Source organism: Gymnoscopelus braueri (assembly GCF_963280865.1).
Source record: "Gymnoscopelus braueri genome assembly, chromosome: 11".
Lineage (NCBI taxonomy): Eukaryota > Metazoa > Chordata > Actinopteri > Myctophiformes > Myctophidae > Gymnoscopelus > Gymnoscopelus braueri.
In genome coordinates, this window is record NC_137613.1 from 13,756,961 (window position 1) to 13,777,934 (window position 20,974).

General features: G+C 40.5%; 2 protein-coding genes and 1 long non-coding RNA gene across 3 annotated transcripts in view; 1 reads left to right on the forward strand and 2 right to left on the reverse strand.

Moving 5' to 3' along the window:
* Positions 1–7,078, reverse strand: part of wasf2 (WASP family member 2) — a 25,664-nt gene extending 18,586 nt beyond the window's left edge. The window contains 1 exon segment of the mRNA XM_080443340.1: positions 6,940–7,078. The gene's annotated coding sequence lies outside the window, so the exon portion shown is untranslated.
* Positions 7,079–11,063: 3,985 nt separating this feature from the next.
* Positions 11,064–12,717, forward strand: LOC308094643 (globoside alpha-1,3-N-acetylgalactosaminyltransferase 1-like). The gene has a single exon (XM_080441414.1). The coding sequence runs from the start codon at positions 11,281–11,283 to the stop codon at positions 12,445–12,447; it is 1,167 nt and encodes a 388-aa protein (XP_080297540.1). The 5' UTR covers positions 11,064–11,280; the 3' UTR covers positions 12,448–12,717.
* A 1,897-nt stretch (positions 12,718–14,614) lies between these two features.
* On the reverse strand, positions 14,615–16,610 carry LOC308095832. Its single transcript, XR_013934081.1, has 3 exons — positions 16,310–16,610; positions 15,077–16,166; positions 14,615–14,751 (listed from the first exon to the last, which is right to left on the reverse strand). It is a non-coding gene; the product is annotated as an uncharacterized lncRNA (long non-coding RNA).
* Between the last annotated feature and the right edge of the window lie 4,364 nt (positions 16,611–20,974).

Genomic DNA, 20,974 nt, shown 5'->3' on the forward strand with positions numbered 1-20,974 from the left:
CCGTTGTACGTCGAAGCATAAATTGGTCGTTACTGGATGGATTGCAGCTGCTACTTGAGAGAGACAGACTGCTTGAGATCGCTAAACATTAATCTGCTAGTTAACAAGAGAAATGACACTATCCAAAAGTATAAAGCAGGGGTCTTCAACAGGGGGTCCGGGACCCCTAGGGGGTCCTCAGAGTTACTACAGGGGGTCCACCAAATCTTTTTTTACCTTAACCACTTGAACCCTGGCATCCCTTTTCTGAGGAGAACTTTAGCCAAAAATAGCAGATCTACAAGCTCACAACGCCTTGTAGATCGGCTATTTTTGGCAAAGAGATATATAGGTGTAGAGGGGAAAAAAGAGCAGACCAAGTAAACAAAAAAAGTTTAATCTGAAACACAATTTTATACAATATAGAGGGGGTCCCTGCTTCGTCTCTCTCTCAGCTAGGGGGTCCTTGGCCTGAAAACGTTGAAGACTCCTGGTATAAAGAGTATAAAAGATATGTGTAAAAGATATGTGACAGTGCTGAAAACAGGGCATTTAAAGATGAATTTGGACACATTGGACAGCAGCAGTGCGGAAATTGCGCACCAGAGCGCACTCGCCTATTAGTTTGTATTGGCCAGTGCGCTCATGAGTTTCTTATACCTGGTGTCATCAATGCAAAGCCGTTGTGTTTCATCGGCTACACACTTTTTGGCTGTTTGCAAGCCAAGGAATATAATTTTAGATGGTAAGATGAAGCATGCATGGTACCAGGCAAGTTAGGCTATAAAGTTTAATAAGCATCTTTCAGGTGGGGACATATTCTCTATGGACATTATACCTATAGGACTGTCAGTCCATATTTTAAAATGAAAATCATAAAATCATTATCAAAATAATGTATTTTAATATAAAACATGGATCACATGATTGTCCATCCTACATAAACAACGTGTGTGTGTGTGTGTGTGTGTGTGTGTGTGTGTGTGTGTGTGTGTGTGTGTGTGTGTGTGTGTGTGTGTGTGTGTGGCATTGCGGGGTTCTCTCGGTCCGACCCGCGCCAGATGTTCCATTCCATTCCGTTTTGCTTTCGCCCTTCTATTAAGTGTCAATGATTTGATTGTTGAAATACGGACAAAACAAATTGTTCTTGCGATTGCTTAGCTCACCATGACAGGAGATGGACCATGAAACCGACACCTCTAGTTCAAATCCGGATGGTAGAATGATGTTCAATTGTTACACCGATACTGTTTTCAAACGAATCTGCTTAATTTATATTTCAATTTCGGTCAGAAAGTTCCCTGTGTGAAATTTGATTTGGTGAATAAATTATTTTCAACTTGTTTGATCAGCCTTTGTCATTTTTGACACCCTGAGAAATAGCATCTTTAATTAGCTGACTAAAATCCTTGGATTCATGTTGGACCTATAGATCAAATCCCAGAGCAGTTGTGTTATATTTCTCCATATTCCTATGAGAAGATGCGATTCCAGAATTTAATTGCAGTGTTCCTGTAAAATAAAAAAAACATTACACTGACTCTCACCAATGAATTGAATATTTGTATCGGGAAACGTCAGAAGACAATGCATATCTGCCAGGGCTGTCACCATTCATGAGTCCATTCTGGAGGCTTGGAGACTCCTAAAAGTTGCTAGAGACACTGATGCCACAACTGGTATGTGGCTGTGGCTTGCGTTGGGTCGGAACTCTGTCCTCGGTGTGCATAAGAAAATTTCTCAGGGAACCCGGTTGTACTAAGCTGGGACACTTGCTGGTGCCGTTTGAGACCCTACAACAGCGGGTCCACATTTGGCCTAGGCTGCTAAAGCAGATCGTTAAGGAAGTCAATGAGTCTTCCTCCACACCTGAACACCTTCTTGGAGGAGAACTGGTCAACAGAGGGCCTGTGGGAGGAGGATATAGACTACGTCTTCCCATGCCTGAAGGTGTCTCCTAAACTGGGGCAGTGGCAGGAGGAGGAAGACACTTTCCTCTCATTCGCAACTCCACATCCTGGCTGGTTTGAGGACTTGGAGAAAAAGGCAATGTATTTCCTATGCGTGAGTCAGTCTCTGCATACCATGAAAATATAGAGGTGGACCGAGCCCAGGTTCTTCACCAAAAGGCTGTTGGCGGGTCGACCGGGGCCGTTGCCTGGCACCCAGTGGCCGGTACCCAGTGACTGCTATATGATATATTAACGGAATAAGGGTAATGTTGTAATACGTGTAATAGTGTAATAATTGTAATGGTGTAATAATGCAACAAGTTTAATAGTGTAATAGTGTAATAACATAATAATGGTAACAGTGTAATAGGTTTAATAGTGTAATAGTGCAATATGTGTGATAGTATAATAGGTATAATAGTGTAGAAAGGGTAAAAAGTGTAATAGGTGTAATAGTGTAATGACGCAATAGGGTAATAGTGCAATAGGTGTTATAGTGTAGTGAAGTAGTTGGGGTTTGGGTGGATGTGGGCGGAATTGGGTGAATGTGACCACTTATAACACTATCACACTTTTACACTTATTAACTTATTGCACTATTACACCTGTTCAACTATTAGAGTATTACCCTCATTGCGTTATTACATCTATTACACTATTACACACGTTGCACTATTACACCTATTACACTATTACACCTATTACATATTAAACTTAATGCAATATTACACTATTCCACCTATTACACTACTACCCCTATTGCGTTGTTACACTATTACATTAGTACACCTATTACACTATTACACCTATTACACTTATTGCATTATTACACTATTACCCTTATTGCGTTATTACATTAGTAAGGCAATATCTTGGGCAGTATCATTATTTAATAAAGGATTATTATTGTTATTATTATTATTATTATTATTAATACTATTATTATTACCCTTATTATTATTACCCTTATTATTATTATTATTATTTTATTTTTTATTATTATTACTACGTGTGAATGTACGTGACAGGTTGTAGCGCATGTAGCTTACGCGTAAATGTACACGACGCGTTGCAGCGCGTAACGCGTGCTTACGTGTGAATGTACGTGACAGGTTGTAGCGCATGTAGCTTACGCGTAAATGTACACGACGCGTTGCAGCGCGTAACGCGTGCTTTTGTGCAGTGCACGCGCAGAACGAACGTGTACACACACACACACACACGTAAGAAAAAATCATGTGGTCACAGGAGGCGTCATGCGCCCCTCGTGGCACTAACGGAGCCCCATACACACACACACACACACACACACACACACACACACACACACACACACACACACACACACACACACACACACACACACACACACACACACACACACACACACACACACACACACACACACACACACACACACACACACACACACACACACACACACACACACACACACACACAGACAGCCAAAGCAGAAGCAAAACTTAAGGCTTGTTTCCATTCAGCACATGATCCACTCTCCAACTTCTTTTTTTGTGAACAACTCTGACATGACAGAAGTAACAGAGGCATTCATTCTCCCCACACACACACACACACTCATCAAATCACTTCCAGAGTATTCAAGTCAAGTGTAATTAGGCCCCACACACACCCACCCCGCCTCTGCCAAGCTCAAAGTCAGATGCTATCTATCCAATGACTGCTCCCAAAGGATCCTTCTTCTTCTAGGACAGTGGTACTCAGCCAGTGGTCCGGGGACCACCAGTGGTCCTTGAGGGGGGGGGGGTTCCAGGTGGTCCCCAGCTAAACGATGGAGAGTTGGTAACCAAATGGACCCATGGATTAAGTAGATCTTTAACGCTTAGTCTTGAGCGTAAAAGGAAACCAAATGGACCTGGTTTCATTTTTACGCTCTCAAAAGTTAAATTATTGTTAAACATCTGCATTACTTAATTACAAGTCTACACAATTAGAGAACGTAGAAGAATTGTTACTTTGATCAATGTTTGCCCGTCATCTCTCTCACGTTATGTTACCACATCAACACAGCATGGAATTGTGGACAAAAATCTTATCCAACGAAATATTCAAAGTTTCGGGCAAAGTCTCATCAAACGGTAGTTCCGTGGCTCAAATGCAGAATAAATAATGGACCTTGATATGAAAAAAAAGGTTGAAAACCACCGCTCTAGGACTCTTGAAATGATTGCTACTCCCTACAGCTGACACAGCGAATTTCAACATAGCTTTGCAGTAAGTATACTCTGCAATGTTTCCTCTTCCCCATTTTTGGTTGTCTAATTACAAGTCATTTAATGTCAGGGTACTGCTGCATACTAGTGAGGTCATGCATGCTACAAATGTTCTTCAGCGTAGCGTAGCATCACAAATGCACAGAGACAGCAACGGACAAGAACGCTCCTTATTATCTCACAATGTCCTGGATATATCAGGGGAGAGGGGATTCCGTCTAAAAAACAAATTATGTTTTTATTTACATCTTCTGGTTAAAGATTAGCTCCAATCGGAACCTCTCCCTCGGCTATATAGCTCAGAGATGAGGTCCCACGCAGCTCGGTGCCGCTTGAGCAGGACATTTTCCACTATGCATGATTCTTACCCTTTTCCGCACATCGTATCCGAAAAGTAAAAGGTTTTCTGCACTGCTCTCAGATGTTTTAACTTTTAGCGGAAAAAGAAAAATCGAACTGAGTTGGAACAAGTGTTTAAATCACTTAAAATGTCAGCCTGTGTGGCCAGTCAACTCCCGTCCGCACGCGCAGTACTGCTCCCGTAAGATTGCATTGGGAAACATGGCCACAGGCTGACATTTTAAGCGATTTAAACGTTTATTTCAACCCGTCAGTTAGATTTTTGACCTGAAGGTCAAAAGTCGTGTCAGATCCTGTGTCTAGGTGAGACATAGTGACCTTTGACACGATCTAAATGTCTCAATATAAGAGCAGGGAGACTAAATACGACCACCCCAATTGTATAAGTTATATTGTATTAACATACTCTACCATGCAGATTGGACAAAATCACGTTTAATTATTTATTTTAATTAAAAGAAAATTACATAATGCCGCTTTAAATTGTCTATTTTATCCTATGGAAAAATAAATAAGGAAAAAATGGAAAATGTTCAGAACTCAGAAGTAATGTAAAGTATACATGATTTGAACATTTGACATTTAAGGCCTAATATTTCTTTTTTTTTTCTAATTTTTTTATCCCTTTTTTTCACCCGGTGCGGAGTGATCCACAATTGCTAGCAATTGCTACAAAACCTGTGGCTATAGCCAGTCATTGTGGGCATAATAAATAAGACCTTGAAGGGTGCATTTAATTTAGGTCTGATAATAATGATGTACCGAGCATGTTCAAATCATGTATACTTTTACATTACTTAAGACCATTCTCCAAATTCCTAATAATTTTACATTTAGGGAAAAATAGCCCATTTCACATTAAATGGGATAGTTCACCAATATGACTTTTTTTCCTATCGATTAGTCACCCCATGGAGACTTGAATTCATGGATATTTTTCAGTTTTTGTCGCATTCCTAAGCCAATAATTTGAGACACAAAGAGTCTCCTTCGTGTCTCCTACCCGAACCGCTGCCTACCGGTCTGCTGGTCATCAAATTATTGGTTTAGGAATGCGACAAAATCTAAAAAAATATCCATGAATTCAAGTCTCCGTGGGGTGACTAATCGATAGGAAAAAAGTATTTTTTGGGGGTGAACTATCCCTTTAAAAAGGTGCCCAGCCCACAATGTTTTATGGTGCCCACTCTTCCTGTATTCCTGTACTGTATCTGGTACCACCCAGATTTAGAACAAACGTGGGGAAATTCTCATTCTACAACTCTGACACCAAAATGTGGAATATGCCCTGACACCATCCATTAAAAGGATGTGAATCACTGGGTTCTTTCAAAATTGGCCTGAAAAAACATCTATCAGGAGACCACAAGGGGAGGTCAATGTAAATTCCCATCGAAAGGAGGCGTCATTCACTACGGCCGTTTTCCCTTTTTTCTCCTTTGTACATATAGTTTTATGCTATGTTGATGAATTGAATACATAGGACCACAATGGAAACGAAGTACCCAGGACTTTTTTTTTGTGTTTTAGCCTTTTAGCCTTAGTTGTCTTACTGTACCACATGCTGTTTTACATTTCTGACTAATAAAGTATTCAATCAATCAATCAATCAAAATCCCTTTCTGCTCACAATCCCTTTCTGTACACAGACAAACACTGTACCGTTAGTACACAGACCTACACAATATGTACACAACACTGTCTGTACTAGTCAGTATGCATGTACAAATAAACACTTGTCTACAGTCTCTATATCTGTTTAAAAGCACCGTGTGTGTACTGTGTCCTGTACAATCAGACAAGACACACTGCTTATTATTATTTCCACTTACAGACAGTACAGTGTGGTCATCTTATTTCCACTGCTAATGGAATCTATTACAAGTGTCCAGCTGGATGAATGCAGCCCTGGAAGGGAGGGACGCGGCTACTGTAACATTACGGCCACAGTGAACCTGAATAGCTGTGTTTGTGTCAAGTTTTTTTTTATTGATTGAATACTTTATTAGCAGTTTGCAACAAAAAAAAAGGACAGGAAAGTACAGTTCAATACAAGGTCTGCTAAGAGGATTGTAAACACAAGAAAGGCTCGTTTCCATTGGGGTCCTTTGTCACAGTTTATTATTCATTCTTATAACTAGTTATGTAGGAAAAAAACATTGATAAATGACACAGTGGGCCTACTTTACATGGGTTTTACAGTTTTTTAGGGAGAGCCCTCTTGTCTTGTTTTTTTTTGGGAGAGCCCTCTTGTCTTGGGCCTTTAGTGAGTCAGAGCAGGAAGTAAGTTAAAACGATAACCGCCCTTAGGTCGGCACAAAAACATGACATTTTGTCCTTTTTAAAGCACGCAAAAACTACACGTATCGATTAAAAACCTTGGCTTTGCTTACCGTCAACGGCGTCGAGCTTCTTTCCGAACCAGTCCGTTGTGTCGTTGTCTTGTATGGAAGGTTTTGTAGGAAGAAAATGTACAGAAAACCACACAGAGAGACACAGTGTTGTGTAGGTGCTGCCCTGTCTCTGAGTCAGTGTTGCCAGGTCGTGTGAGAGAAGCAAGTACGAAAGCAGGTCGAGGAAAACAAGTCCAAAAGAAGCCACATCATTAAGTACTTTATTAACCGATATGCATTGGCTATTTGAAAATAAATAGCCGATCTACAAGCTCGAACGTCAATCGTGATGCAACGCGTTGTGAGCTTGTAGATCTGCTATTTTTAAAACAAATTGACAAAAATCTGGTAAGGGGTCCCAGCTATTTTCAAAAGAAAAATTTGAATATTTTTTGAAACATTTTTAACACAAATATTGTATGGGACACAAATATTTTCAGATGCGGGGGTCTGTGGACAAATACAAATTAATTTGAGGGTCCTTGACAAGAAAATGTTTGAGAACCACTGGCTAAACAGCAATAGGATAGAATCCCAAATAAGCAACTGCACTTTAGAAAGAAGCGCGTCACAACTACTACCAATATTGACAAGCAACTTTACAGAAAAACAAGCCCAAAGTCGCTTATAATAAGCGGACATGGCAACGCTGCTCTCTACTGTGTCGAGCACACGGAGAGAGAAGTCACGGATTTGTGAACTTGCGATTGGCCAAGCCGCTGGCGGTCTCTGCGTCTATTGGTTCTCCTGGACTGTCAATCCAAATGTTAACGTAAAAAAAAACGCAACGCCCCTGTCCCATAGCCTGAGGGGGGCGGTGGTCAGTTCAGTTTGGCCTTTTTTCGCCGTTTTTATAAATAATAAACGGCGAAAAAAGGCCAAACTGAACTGACTATCATCGACTTTATTTTTGATATAAACATTCAAAGTAATAAAATGTAATAGAAGCATAGTACAATAAATAAATAAAAACGTTGACAGTGACACATGGTGGATTGGTGGTGATAAGGGAAGACAAGAAGAACATAAACTATTAATTAACACATAAATAGGCCTAATTTAAAGAAAATAAATAAGGAAAGAAATAACTAAATAATAAATGATTATACCACATGTCCTCTTCATAATAATTTTAATTGGTTTTCTAATTATTTATCCTACTATTGGAATCTTTTCATATAAAGATGGAACCATCTTTACAAAATATGCATGTATTTTGTTACGGTTGCTTGACAACCAACTAGCAAATCATAGCGCGAGCGTCCCACCAGCCTATGGGATCTAGAGAGAGCTTACCAAAACGTAGCCCTGAAACATGACTGTCATACCATGACAGTCATGGTGCCGAGTCCCCCTGGTCTAAAGTTGTGTTCGATTTTTTTCACATTGCCATCTCTCACATAAACATAAACGTTCAGATTTCAAATATAAAGTGCTTACCACCGAGCCACGGATGTTACAAGGCGATGCGGACCGCAATGAGTACCCGTATCTCCCGTATTGTTCAATAAAAAGCATTTTAATCCCATCGCCGGCCATTTTCTTTTTTTGTTTTTTTTTGTTTTGTAATGTATCAGAGTGCAATACACCTCCCAACCATTAGTGTCGCATGGTTGAAAGTATCGGAGACAATTTGGAGAAAATGGCCGGCGATGGGATTAAAATGCTTTTTATTGAACAATACGGGAGATACGGGTACTCATCGTGGTCCGCATCGCCTTGTAACATCCGTGGCTCGGTGGTAAGCACTTTATATTTGAAATTTGAACGTTTATGTTTATGTGAGAGATGGCAATGTGAAAAAATCGAACACAACTTTAGACCAGGGGGACTCGGCACCATGACGCCATGTGAACCATGGCTAACCAAAACGCAGCTCCACCCTGGGCCGGTGGTAAACATCTGTCCGTAATTTGCAGTGGTGTAAAGTAACTAAGTACATTTACTCAGTACTGTACTTAAATACAATTTTGAGGTATTTTTTTTACTTTACTAGAGTATTTACAGTTTTCTGTACTTTCACTTCTACTCCACAACATATCAGAGACAAATATTACTTTTACTCCACAATAATTATTTAAAAACTAGTTACGTTGTGGGTTTTCATTATTATTTAAAAACATAGCCTACATTACCCACTTCAGCCCTGTACACATTTCGGCCATTTGAAAATAGCCGATCTACAATTGCTCACAATGCCTTGCCTCATGAATGATGAACTATAAGGGCTGCCAAGTTTCAGGAAAATCTAGGAGTGAGACTTTAGTGTCATCATATGCACGCGTGCATGTGTGGCCAGAGCACACGCGCGGGGAAAAAAATATTTCCATTTTGTATTAGGCTACTTTAATTCGGTTAATTCAGTATAAAAAAATGTAGGGCTACTCCATGAAGTGGAGATGTGTGGAAAAAAGGAAACGTCGCAGCAGGGCGACGCAAAACGCATGGATGCATATTTATAGCAGAAAGAGCTTCACATTTAACTATAGCCTATACTCATTCAATTCTGAACCGATTCTTAAAATTAAAAATTCTCAATAGCTGTGAAGGGTCTTCTTTCCTGTGTATCAGTCATGATGATTGTTTCGCCATCAAACAATATCAAGCAAAAAGGAAACGATGGCGGATCCTTCTTCTCTCCAGTCCATCCTAGCCCTGAAACATGACAGTCATGTAACCGAAAGATCCTGGTTTTAGATTTTTTTTACATTTACAACTCTCACTTGTACATTAACGTTCAGATTTCAAATATAAAGTGCTTACCCACGAGCCACGGATGTTAAAAGTTTATCCGACCCATGATAAGTAGGCCTACCGTATTTCCCGTATTGTTCAATAAAAAGCATAATTTAATCCGATCGCCAGCCATTTTCTATAATCTTTTTGTAATGTATCACATCGCAATACACCTCCCAACCATTAGTGTCGCATGGTTGAAAGCGTCGGAGAAAATTCGAAGAAAATGGCTGGCGATGGGATTAAATGGCTTTTTATTGAACAATACGGGAGATACGGGTACTTATCACGGGTCGGATCAACTTGTAACATCCGTGGCTCGTGGGTAAGCACTTTATATTTGAAATCTGAACGCTTCCTACATGTGAGAATTGTAAATGTAAAAAAAATCAAAAACCAGGAACTTTCGGTTCCATGATGCTTGTGACAGACGAACCCATGTGAACCATGGCTACACGCGCAGCGCACCTCCCCAAATGGAGCCGTCGTCCTAGAACACCCTCGCCCAGGGTCTAATCCGGTCTAGTCCGCGAAAAAAATGTGGCAGTGTGTTTTAGGACGAGTGTTCCGTTTTTCACCCAGTCACTGTTTTTTTTTTTTGCTTGCTCTAAATTAGATAGCATGTTATTTTGTTTAAATAAAATTAAGGTAGCCTACATGAGAAATGCGACAAGTAGTATAGGTTAGCCTAAGTTTTATTGTGTCTGGTACCAATACAAAAAAAGAAACTGGTCTGAACTTGTAGATCTGCTACTTTCGCATTAAAACGGCGATAACAAAGGAACGCAGGCTTGCACCGCATAGCCTACAACGCTGCCTGGCCAGGAGTCGGTGCATTGCCTGCACGGCCTGCCTACGACCTACACACCTCCGCCGCGGAGGCACAAGGGGGCTATTGCCTCCTCCAATGCCCACCAGCGGAAGCTCCGCCCCGGGTAGTGGAGCCGGGCAGCCCCTGGTCCATGCCCGGGCGTAGGCGGGAACCACATGTCAAAAGTTATATTCCGAATGAATGCTTTGGGTCATGTAAACGAGGAATACTTTTATTCAGGTTCCATGTAAACAGGAGAGTGGAACAGATTATGAATCTCTATTCGGAATGAGTTCATTCTGAATGAATACATGATGTAACCGCAGCCATTGTAGATCAGTGCAAGTGAGTCCCTCACACGATTAAACATCTATAAAGTAAATAGCCAACTCTCTCACGTGTAATGAAGAGAATAAGAAGTTTGTTTACAGTTTAACCTCATGACCAAAGGCTAATAAAACTTGGAATGGATATTGTATTGTTACGTCCCCGTCTAGGGCCTCCATAAAATGAATCTGAGGGCGGAACACACGCGTTGCATGATGAAATACATGTAAAAACGCCAGAGGGTTAGGTATGTGCAGAAACCGGTTTATTAGTTTGCATGGTAGGGCATCAGTGAGCTGTCACAAGCATCCAGCCAAGCACTAGTAACAATGGTGAACACAATATGAGCCGCGTCGGAGAAGCAGAATTATTCAACTCTAATAATTTAGTAAGTAATTCACTCTTAGACTATCTCTAATAGGACTTCTCAAGACTATTCACCCTCAAGCTTTGACTAGAGATCCAGGATGGTCGAGGCTCGAACTAGCTGGTTCTGGCCACCAGACATAAAAGGGGCCTTTTGTCTAATAGTCACGGGAATGTTGGCCGCCACGGTTATCCTAATCCACCTGTCTTCGAATTGGAACAATGAGGACCTAATCCACCTAATCCGCCTGTCTTCGAATTGGAAGAATGAGGACCCACCTCCGGCTCCGACAGTCCGGTTTTGGAAGAATGAGGACCCGCCTCCGGCTCCGACAGTCCCGTTGGCCCGGCCGTGTCCGAGAGGAGCGATGGTACCGGAAATGGCTAGGACAAATCTTCGCTACGACAAACCCAGCGCCCTGACTGGACGCACCGACGTTGTCACGGTGACGCCCTGGTTAGCTCCCATAGTATGGCAATCCACATTCGAACCCGCGCTGTTGGATGCCATCTACAAACCCTACAACATCACCGTAGCAGTTACCGTTTTTGCCGTTGGTGAATACAACAAATTCCTCAAGGATTTCCTGGAAACCGCAGAGAGACACCTCTTCGTGGGATTTAAAGTCCATTATTACGTCTTCACGGATAGGCCAGAGCAAGTCCCCTCCGTTAAGATGGCTGCAGGACGGGAGTTGTCTGTCAGGCCGACGCCAAACTCAAAACGCTGGCAGGAGATAACAGCCGGCAGGTTCAAAATCATTGCCAATTTTATCGAAACGGATCTGCGCGATGGCGCCGACTACATCTACTGTTTTGACGTCGATTCGAAGTTCCATGACCGCTGGGGAACTGAAGCTCTAGGTAAGCTGGTCGCCGTGTTGAGCTTTAATGAATTCGCCCATGAGCGCAGCCAGTTCATCTACGAACGCAGGCGGGAGTCTAAAGCGTTCATGTCCGCCGACGAGGGCGACTTCTACTACGCCGGGGGCGCGTTCGGAGGGGAGCCCGAGGTCATCCGTCACATGCTTTCGACGTGCAGCAACAACTTTGAGCTGGACGCCCAGCGGGGCATCGAGGCAGCGTGGCAGGATGAGAGTCATCTGAACGTCTACCTTTGGCTCCACAAACCCACCAAGATTCTGTCTCCAGAGTATCAGTGGCATGACATCTACCCAAAAAGGCCACCGATCAAAATAGTCAGATTCTCTGCAATCATTAAGGACTACCGTAAGGTACGGCCAGGATGGAGCGGCAAAGCGATATAAGCTCTATCAAATTATTCACAAGAAACCTATTAATGCATTTAAATGCCTCAATTTTAATGCAGGTCCAAGTTCTCTACAAAAACTACTAAATGGACCAAATTTAACCGGTTATGCTTACCTTGATAAATGTGTTAATGTAGTCCCATGATGTTCTGATATTTTATTTACATGATGTTGGTTACCTTTCTGGATCTTTTAAATAGGTTGCAGTGTAACACTAATGTCATGCTACTCTTTATTGTACCACTGGATAAAAACATTTTTCTTAATCATTGATCTACTCTGAACATAATTATCCTTCAACTGTAATTTCAATCACAATACATATTTAAACAAAAAACATACCAAACCTTGTACAATCGTTTTTAAATTACTGCACCTCTTAATTGCCATTACAACCCGTCATGTTAGATTTTAACACTTATATAATATAAGATCTGCTATTCAAAAATAGAAGATCTACAAGCTCATAGTAGACAAATGTAATGTGCCGCGCACGAGCTTGTCGATCTGCTATATTTTAGTTTGAAAAATCTTGAAAATGTGTGCAAATCTTTGAATGCATGCTTTTTTTTAATTAACATTTTTAACTAAAATCTTTGCTTCTGGGGTATTCTACTAATGTCTAAATTCTAACAGTAAAAAAAAAAATATAATATAATCTTAAGTGACACAGATGCGTTCCCTGTCTTAATGGGTTAAAGGGGTAGTTCACCCCCAAAATAACTTTTTTTCTATTGATTACTCACCCCATGGAGCCTTGAATTCATAGATATTTTTTAGTTTTTGTCACATTCCTAAGCCAATAATTTGATTATAATAAATTTGTCCCCATTGATTCCGGTAGGAGACACAAATGCATTTGTGTCTCCTACCGGAATCAATGGGGACAAATTTATTATAATCAAATAATAAAGGAAGGAATGCGACTACAACAAAAAAATATCCATGAAATCAAGGCTCCATGGGGTGAGTAATCCATAGAAAAAAAGTTATTTTGGGGGTGAACTACCCCTTTAACAAAAAAAGACAACAAGTCTTAACAAAATGTTTTGACCAAATAGTAATAATTTGCTTCAAGGTTGCCCTCTTCTTCTTGTAACCCCCTCCACCACTTCTACCAGGCGCCTGCTTGAAGTGGTCAGAGATGGCAGCGCTGACCAGGTCCTCCATTGTCTCTAAATGTCTTCTGAACGGCTTCTGCAGTCAAAACAATGACAAATAACTCTCAGACTGACAGTAGACATTACAGAGGTTATCTAGTATATGTCAGTCACACGTGTACAATGTGAATAAGCAATCAACAAATAACTAGCACTGACAAAGTTATTTTTAACATTGATGACAGATAGAAGGCAATGCTTTTGATAGCTCTTTCCTGCTGTCCATGCAAGTAGATAGGACTCATCTGGCCATTGGTGAAAAGTCTGAAACAAAAAGAAAACGTGAAGCTAAATTGCAAAAAACAAAAAACGGCACACCCTGCAATGAAGACAATTATGTTGATATGAAACAGAATAATACACTAACACATTACTTGTTTTGCAAGTTCAACATCATTATCTCTCCCCAATTAAATCTTTGCCAGAGTAAGATGACTTCCAAACTTGATCAAAATGTACCTTTTGGAATCCTGTGACTTTCTCCTGGGAGTTCTGATAAGATTTCCTGTTGGTGAAAGACAAGGTAATTAGGCTACATGTCATACTTGCAACATCACCATTGAGGATTACTGTTATAGTCAATTGAAAGGTGGAGTAGAGTCCAGACATTTTCTTGGCCCAGATTACGGCTTCACTGTTGGGAGAGAGAAAACCCCCATTGCAACCCATTTTGCTCACTGCTACAGTCAATTGAAAGTTACCTTGTGTAGTTCTGGATCCGATTTGGACCGGTGTGTGGCTTCAATATTCTGCTGGGTGAGAAAAAACACATTGAAATTCACCTTCTTACACCATCAAGTCATGTATGATGATATATGCTGTGCTTTATCCAAATTTTCATTGTGGAGTCTAGTTTTTTCTATTCAGGAGTAAGGCCCCCACAGTAGATGTACTGTTGTTGAAATACATAATATATTTTAATACATTTTTATTTTAATCTTCCGGCTAAACGTTCTGTTATACTAATTTCTTCTAGAGGACCTAAAGCATAGTAGTAGTAGTCCCAACGATAATGCAGGCGGGTAAACAAACAAACAAAAACTGTCAAAATTGAATTCCTGATATTTAAAATGTTAATCTTTCATGTAGGTACCTTGTGCAGTTCTTCCTCTTTTACGGCTGACCGGAGTTTTGTCAAGATCTACCGCAGAAAACGAAATGAAGGCATTAGAAAACTCTTAAAGGGGAAATCCACCCATTTTCAATATTTAACTATGTCATTAATATAGCATAAAGGAGTTGTGTGGAAATAAGAAAAAAATTTAAAAAAAATTAACATTGCAAAAAAATGTAACATTGCAAAAAAATTAACATTGCAAATTACACCATGATGAGTCATCACAGTGTAATAAAATTAATTGTTTGGACATTAATACTGATACAGGCTGTAATTTCCTATATCCTATATCTACAATATATATATTTAACATTGGGCTAAAATCAATTAACATAGCATTTAAATGTACCTGGTGTTGAGGTGTGTAGAGGGGCTGTCAAAACTGTCTTAGCTATGGGCACTGGGCAGTGATTCACCTGGGGAGGATAAATTAGGCCAGATGTATATTATTGTAATGAACGAATATGACAATACTCCCAAAATAAAAAGGACAAAATAACAAACAAATCTAACAGCACAGCTCCCACCAGCATAGAGCTATCTATAGCTTTAAGCCAGTCATCAGTCACCTGTATCAAAGCAGTAGAAGTAGCGTGACCAGCTCTGTAGGCATGTTGAGAATATGTTGCAAGCTTGTTTGAAACAAAATAAGCTTGAATTTGTGAATGCACCAACTTTTACATGATTTTGCTCAAAACAGGTATACTTAGGTATACTTAGGTCCAGGCACCCCTGTGGCGCCGGCGCGACTCTCACTCTCAAAGGGTGAGACTTGGCAGCTCAACGTCAGAGGCTTGACATGTTTGACATTTCAAATCCGTTTCAACATAAAATAAACTCGACCTGTATTCTTAGAAGGATGCATTCCAGATATTTCAAGTGCTGCATTCATCCCTAGGTTTGTGCAGAAACCGGTTTATTAGTTTCATGGTAAAACAAAGTAGAACATGACGCCAACATACAGTACGTGCACAATGCACATGCAACGGCCACGTGCCATGTGAATGGCAACGAGGTGCCGTACAGCACGTTAAGTTACATTTCTTTGATAAGACTTTCAGAGGTCTTCTCTCTCTCTCTCTCTCTCTCTCTCTCTCTCTCTCTCTCTCTCTCTCTCTCTCTCTCTCTCTCTCTCTCTCTCTCTCTCTCTCTCTCTCTCTCTCTCTCTCTCTCTCTCTCTCTCTCTCTCTCTCTCTCTCTCTCTGCCAGGAGATAATAAAACACCTTTCTATATACTCAGATAACGCCCAATACAAATTCATTAATATTAATATATAATAGTTTTGTTTTAAATGTTAGCCTTGACAACCATGCAGTCTAATGCAAACGTTAAAATCTGAATTAGATAGCATGTTATTTAGACAGATACCAGGTCATTGTTGACCTGGCATGGTTGGTGCTGAGAAGCACTCGCCCCTGCGGGATAAAAATTAATGATTCTGTTTTATTCACCTGTTTCCTAGGCTGTGTGTGTTTCACTTCCTGTCGATTTCATTGGATATCATTGGTCATCTGACCAGTTTCATTGGATTTCATTGGATCAAATTGACAGGAAGTGAAACACACACACAGCCTAGGAAACAAGTGAATAGCGTAATTTCATAAGCCTGTAATGGTTAAGCCCAGACTTGTCCAGGAGAACGGACGCTCCGGGATCTGAGCCTGTTGAGTTATGCTCTCATTTGTAATGATTTGTTTTATAAGAGGCAAACTTACTGATGACTTTTCTTTATGTTTATGATTTGATTATTGACACTGACACTGATTGATTGAACGATGCCATCTGTGATGGGCGTGTATTATGGAGCTGATATGGGTGTGGTGTGTGTGTGTGTTCAATAAAAAACCTCACTGCTAGGTGAGGGCAGCTAGTTCCTAGAAGCTGTGTATGAGAAAGCTCCGCGTCTCCTGTCTCCATATTTATTTATTTATTTGTACCCCCGTGAGTTCGGTGTTATTATGTGTTTTATATGGTTCTCATGCAGAGAGACGTTGCAGTTTGACCTCTGCTAACAGAGCCTGTGATGGAGGAACAATCTTTACCTGTCCTTGACATGAAACGGGAACTTATAATCAAAAGAATCTATTCAGTCAGATGAAACGTTTTCTTTGTTTAAATAGAATTAAGGTAGCCTACATGAGAAATGTGACAAGTAGTATAGGCTAGCCTAAGTTCTACTGTATCTGGTACCAATAAAAAAAAATAAACTGGTCTGAACTTGTAGATCTGCTACTTTCTCATTAAAACGGCGATAACAAAGGAACGCAGGCACGCAAGTTATATTCCGAATGAATGCTTTGGGTCATGTAAACGAGGAATACTTTTATTCAGGTTCCATGTAAACAGGTGAGTGGAACAGATTATGAATCTCTACTCGGAATGAGTTCATTCTGAATGAATACATGATGTCCATGTAACCACAGCCATTGTAGATAAGCGCAAGTGAGTCCCTCACACGATTAAACATTTATAAAGTAAATAGCCAACTCTCACGTGTAATGAAGAGAATAAGAAGTTTGTTTACAGTTTAACCTCACGACCAAAGGCTAATAAAACTTGGAATGGATATTATATTGTTACATCCCCGTCTAGGGCCTCCATAAGATGAATCTGAGGGCGGAACACACACACACACACACGCTGCATTCTTCCCTAGGTATGTGCAGAAACCGTCATCAGTGAGATGTCACAAGCATCCAGCCAAGCACTATATAAATGGTGAACACAATATGAGCCGCGTCGGAGAAGCAGAATTATTCAACTCTAATAATTTAGTAAGTAATGCACTTTTCGACTATCTCTAATAGGACTTCTCAAGACTATTCGCCCTCAAGCTTTGACTAAAGATCCAGGATGGTCATGGCTCAAACTAGCTGGTTCCGGCCACTAGTCAAAAGAATGGCCTTTTGTCGAATAGTCACGGGAATGTTGTCCGCCACGGTTATCCTAATCCACCTGTCTTCGAATTGGAAGAATGAGGACCTAATCCACCTAATCCACCTGTCTTCGAATTGGAAGAATGAGGACCCGCCTCCGGCTCCGACAGTCCCGTTGGCCCGGCCGTGTCCGAGAGGAGCGATTGTACCGGAATTCGCTACGACAAATCATCGCTACGACAAACCCAGCGCCCTGACTGGACGCACCGACGTTGTCGCGATGACGCCCTGGTTAGCTCCCATAGTATGGCAATCCACATTCGAACCCCACCATCACCGTAGCAGTCAGCGTGTTTGCCGTTGGTGAATACATCCAATTCCTCAAGGATTTCCTGGAAGAAACAAATCTAACAGCACAGCTCCCACCAGCATAGAGTTATCTATAGCTTTAAGCCAGTCATCAGTCACCTGTATCAAAGCTGTAGAAGTAGAGTGACCAGTGAAATAAGATAAGCTTGAATTTGTGAATGCACCAACTTTTCCATGATTTTGCTCAAAACAGGTAAAATACTTATAGGTCTAGGTATAGCCTAGACCTATAGGAATAACCTTAGCCTCCTTCCACATCTTTGGACATAGGCCCACATCCAAACATCTCCAAACATCTATTAATAATATGACAGATAGGAGATGCTATATTCTCGGCACTTTATCTAGACCTGCTAACTTACTATCATAAGGAAGAGAGCAGAGTAACTGCTCCACAAATAGTTGCAAGGAGTTGCAGTCATTGGTGTGGAATAGCCTTATATCTGTGTGTGTGTGTGTGTGTGTGTGTGTGTGTGTGTGTGTGTGTGTGTGTGTGTGTGTGTGTGTGTGTGTGTGTGTGTGTGTGTGTGTGTGTGTGTGTGTGTGTGTGTGTGTGTGTGTGTGAGTGTGTATATGTATATGTATGTATATATATATATATTTGTGTGTATGTGTGTATGTATGTATATATATATATATATATATATATATATATATATATATATATATATATATATATATATATATATATATATATATATATATATATATATATATATGTATGTATGTATGTATGTATGTATGTATGTATGTATGTGTAGAGAGTATACATTTTCTGGGCCTAAAACAATAACAGAATGTATTTAATAAAATACATATTTAGGGCTTATTTTTCACAAATTACTATAACCACTTAAACCCTCTAATCATGGTGAAACAGACCTGAGTTGCAACTGTTGGACCGCTTTTTCCATCTACAGTACACCAAATCTCTTTGCCAAAAATAGGAGATCTAAAACTCTGCCTTAAGATGGGTAACTGGTGACAGTTTTGGTACCCATCACTGTACACATTATGGGAACGCTAGCTTATCCTCTCTCTCTGAGAGGCGTGATAAGCACTGGTATCTCTTAATTTTTAAAGCCATCTCAGGTATGCTCCCGCCTTATATTTGTGGTATGTTGGAGCAGAACCCTAGCTCCTACCAGACCCGCTCAAGTGATTTCCTAACGCTCAAGGTTCCATTTGCTCATACAGAGCTAGGCAAAGCAGCATTTTCTGTTAGTGCTCCATCTACTTGGAATGAGCTCCAGAAGTCTGTAAAAATTAGATCACTGCCTTCCTTGGGTCAATTTAGGGCAATGGTTTCCAACACTTTTATTCCAGACTGTAACTGCTTTAATACATTTTCTAATGTATCTGTTTTAGTTCTTGAAAACATTTTGAGTATTCTTTGTCTTCTGATTATTTAATATATTTAATATTGAATTGTATATATGCATCTCTGTTGATATTATTGTTGTATCTCGGCTACATTGAAAATGAGGGCCTGCCCCTCAACTGTATTCCGAGTTGAAATAAAGGTTATGATGAAAAGCTCACAACACGTTGCATGTCGTGTGGGCTTATAGATCAAGGCATCCTTGACGTTTCCGTGAGAAGCATTTCACAATGCATAATGACATTAATTTCATGTAATTATATATTTCTAATAAATGAAAACAAATCAAGTGTAGCTTGTAGGGTGTGTCTTTTTCCATTGTTACGTGTGCATGCCTTGGACTTTCTCATTTCTCCACCCAGGCGCATTCCTGCACTCTGCTGAGCGAGTTGGAACGCGTCCGAGGAATGACTGGCATTACACGTCATCCATGACCATGAATACTTAGGCCTATTATCCAATATCCAGTGATGGAAAGTACATTTACTCAAGTAGTACTGCACTCACGTAAAATGTGGCGAAATAAATCAGCAAACAATAACCATTTACTTTCAAGCACACAACTTCTGGAGTTAGTTGAATATTGACTAATAAATCAAATTAATATAGGCTTGAGTGTCTTCTTGACACATTTCTTGCACAATAAAAACTGTATTATTGCAGTGTCAGCTTTAGATTGGAGCATAATAAATAAACACAGGCACAAACATAATCACTATAGGCTAGGGTAGGTAGCCTGTACTGTAGACTCACACGCATAGCCTACAAACCCACTCATGCGCAAAAAAAACTAAAAAAAGCTAGTCCTAAATGGTGCGAGATCATTATTATTTTTACATCAATTATATTTGTTCATACTCTGGATAAAATCTCAAGGACAGACAAACACTTTTCACTATCAATTCCCCCCCCCCCCCCTGTTTCTCTGAATGTGTTATTCACAGATTATAAAAACCATGTCCAATTTCAGTTTGCAAAGTGGGCCTGGGGTAGAACGAGGCCTTTTGGGAAATAGTGGGCCCAGGAATAACAGAGCCATATGCAAATTGAAATATCTCGATGCCTAACAGTACGTTTTAACAGCGGGCGACTCTCGGGCGATCGCCGGCGACATCGTCCAAAAGATAAAGAAAATCCATCTTTCATCGCCCCCCCGCCCCCTTCGCCCTATCGCCAGTAGTCGCCGGCTCTCATAGACATATAATGCACTTCCGGAAAATACTATCCTGATCGCCCGCTGATCGCCCGCTGTTAAAACGCACCGTTAGTCTTAAGCGTCAAGTTAAATTATTTGATGAATGTTTCTATGACTGTTGTGTGCCTGCTGCTTACTTGATTAATGCAACCTGAATTGAATCATGACATCTCTCTTCTCCATTCACTTTATTGCTTTATTGTCTCAACTGGTCTGAACTATGCACACAGTCAGCCATGTGTGTCCCTATATATTATTCCATCACCACTCTACACTTCCTGTTTTCCTCCATGTGACCTATCTCTAAAGCCCAGTTCCACACCAACGATTTGCAACACAACTCGTTGCAACTTGCAAATCACTTGCAACAGAACCCCCAAAACTGAGGCAACCTGCAACGCTGTTGTTGCAGCTGTCTGTCAATT

Coding starts and splice junctions, on each gene's coding strand:
- LOC308094643 (XM_080441414.1), top strand. CDS start 11,281: ATGGTCGAGGCTCGAACTAGCTGGTTCTGGCCACCAGACATAAAAGGG.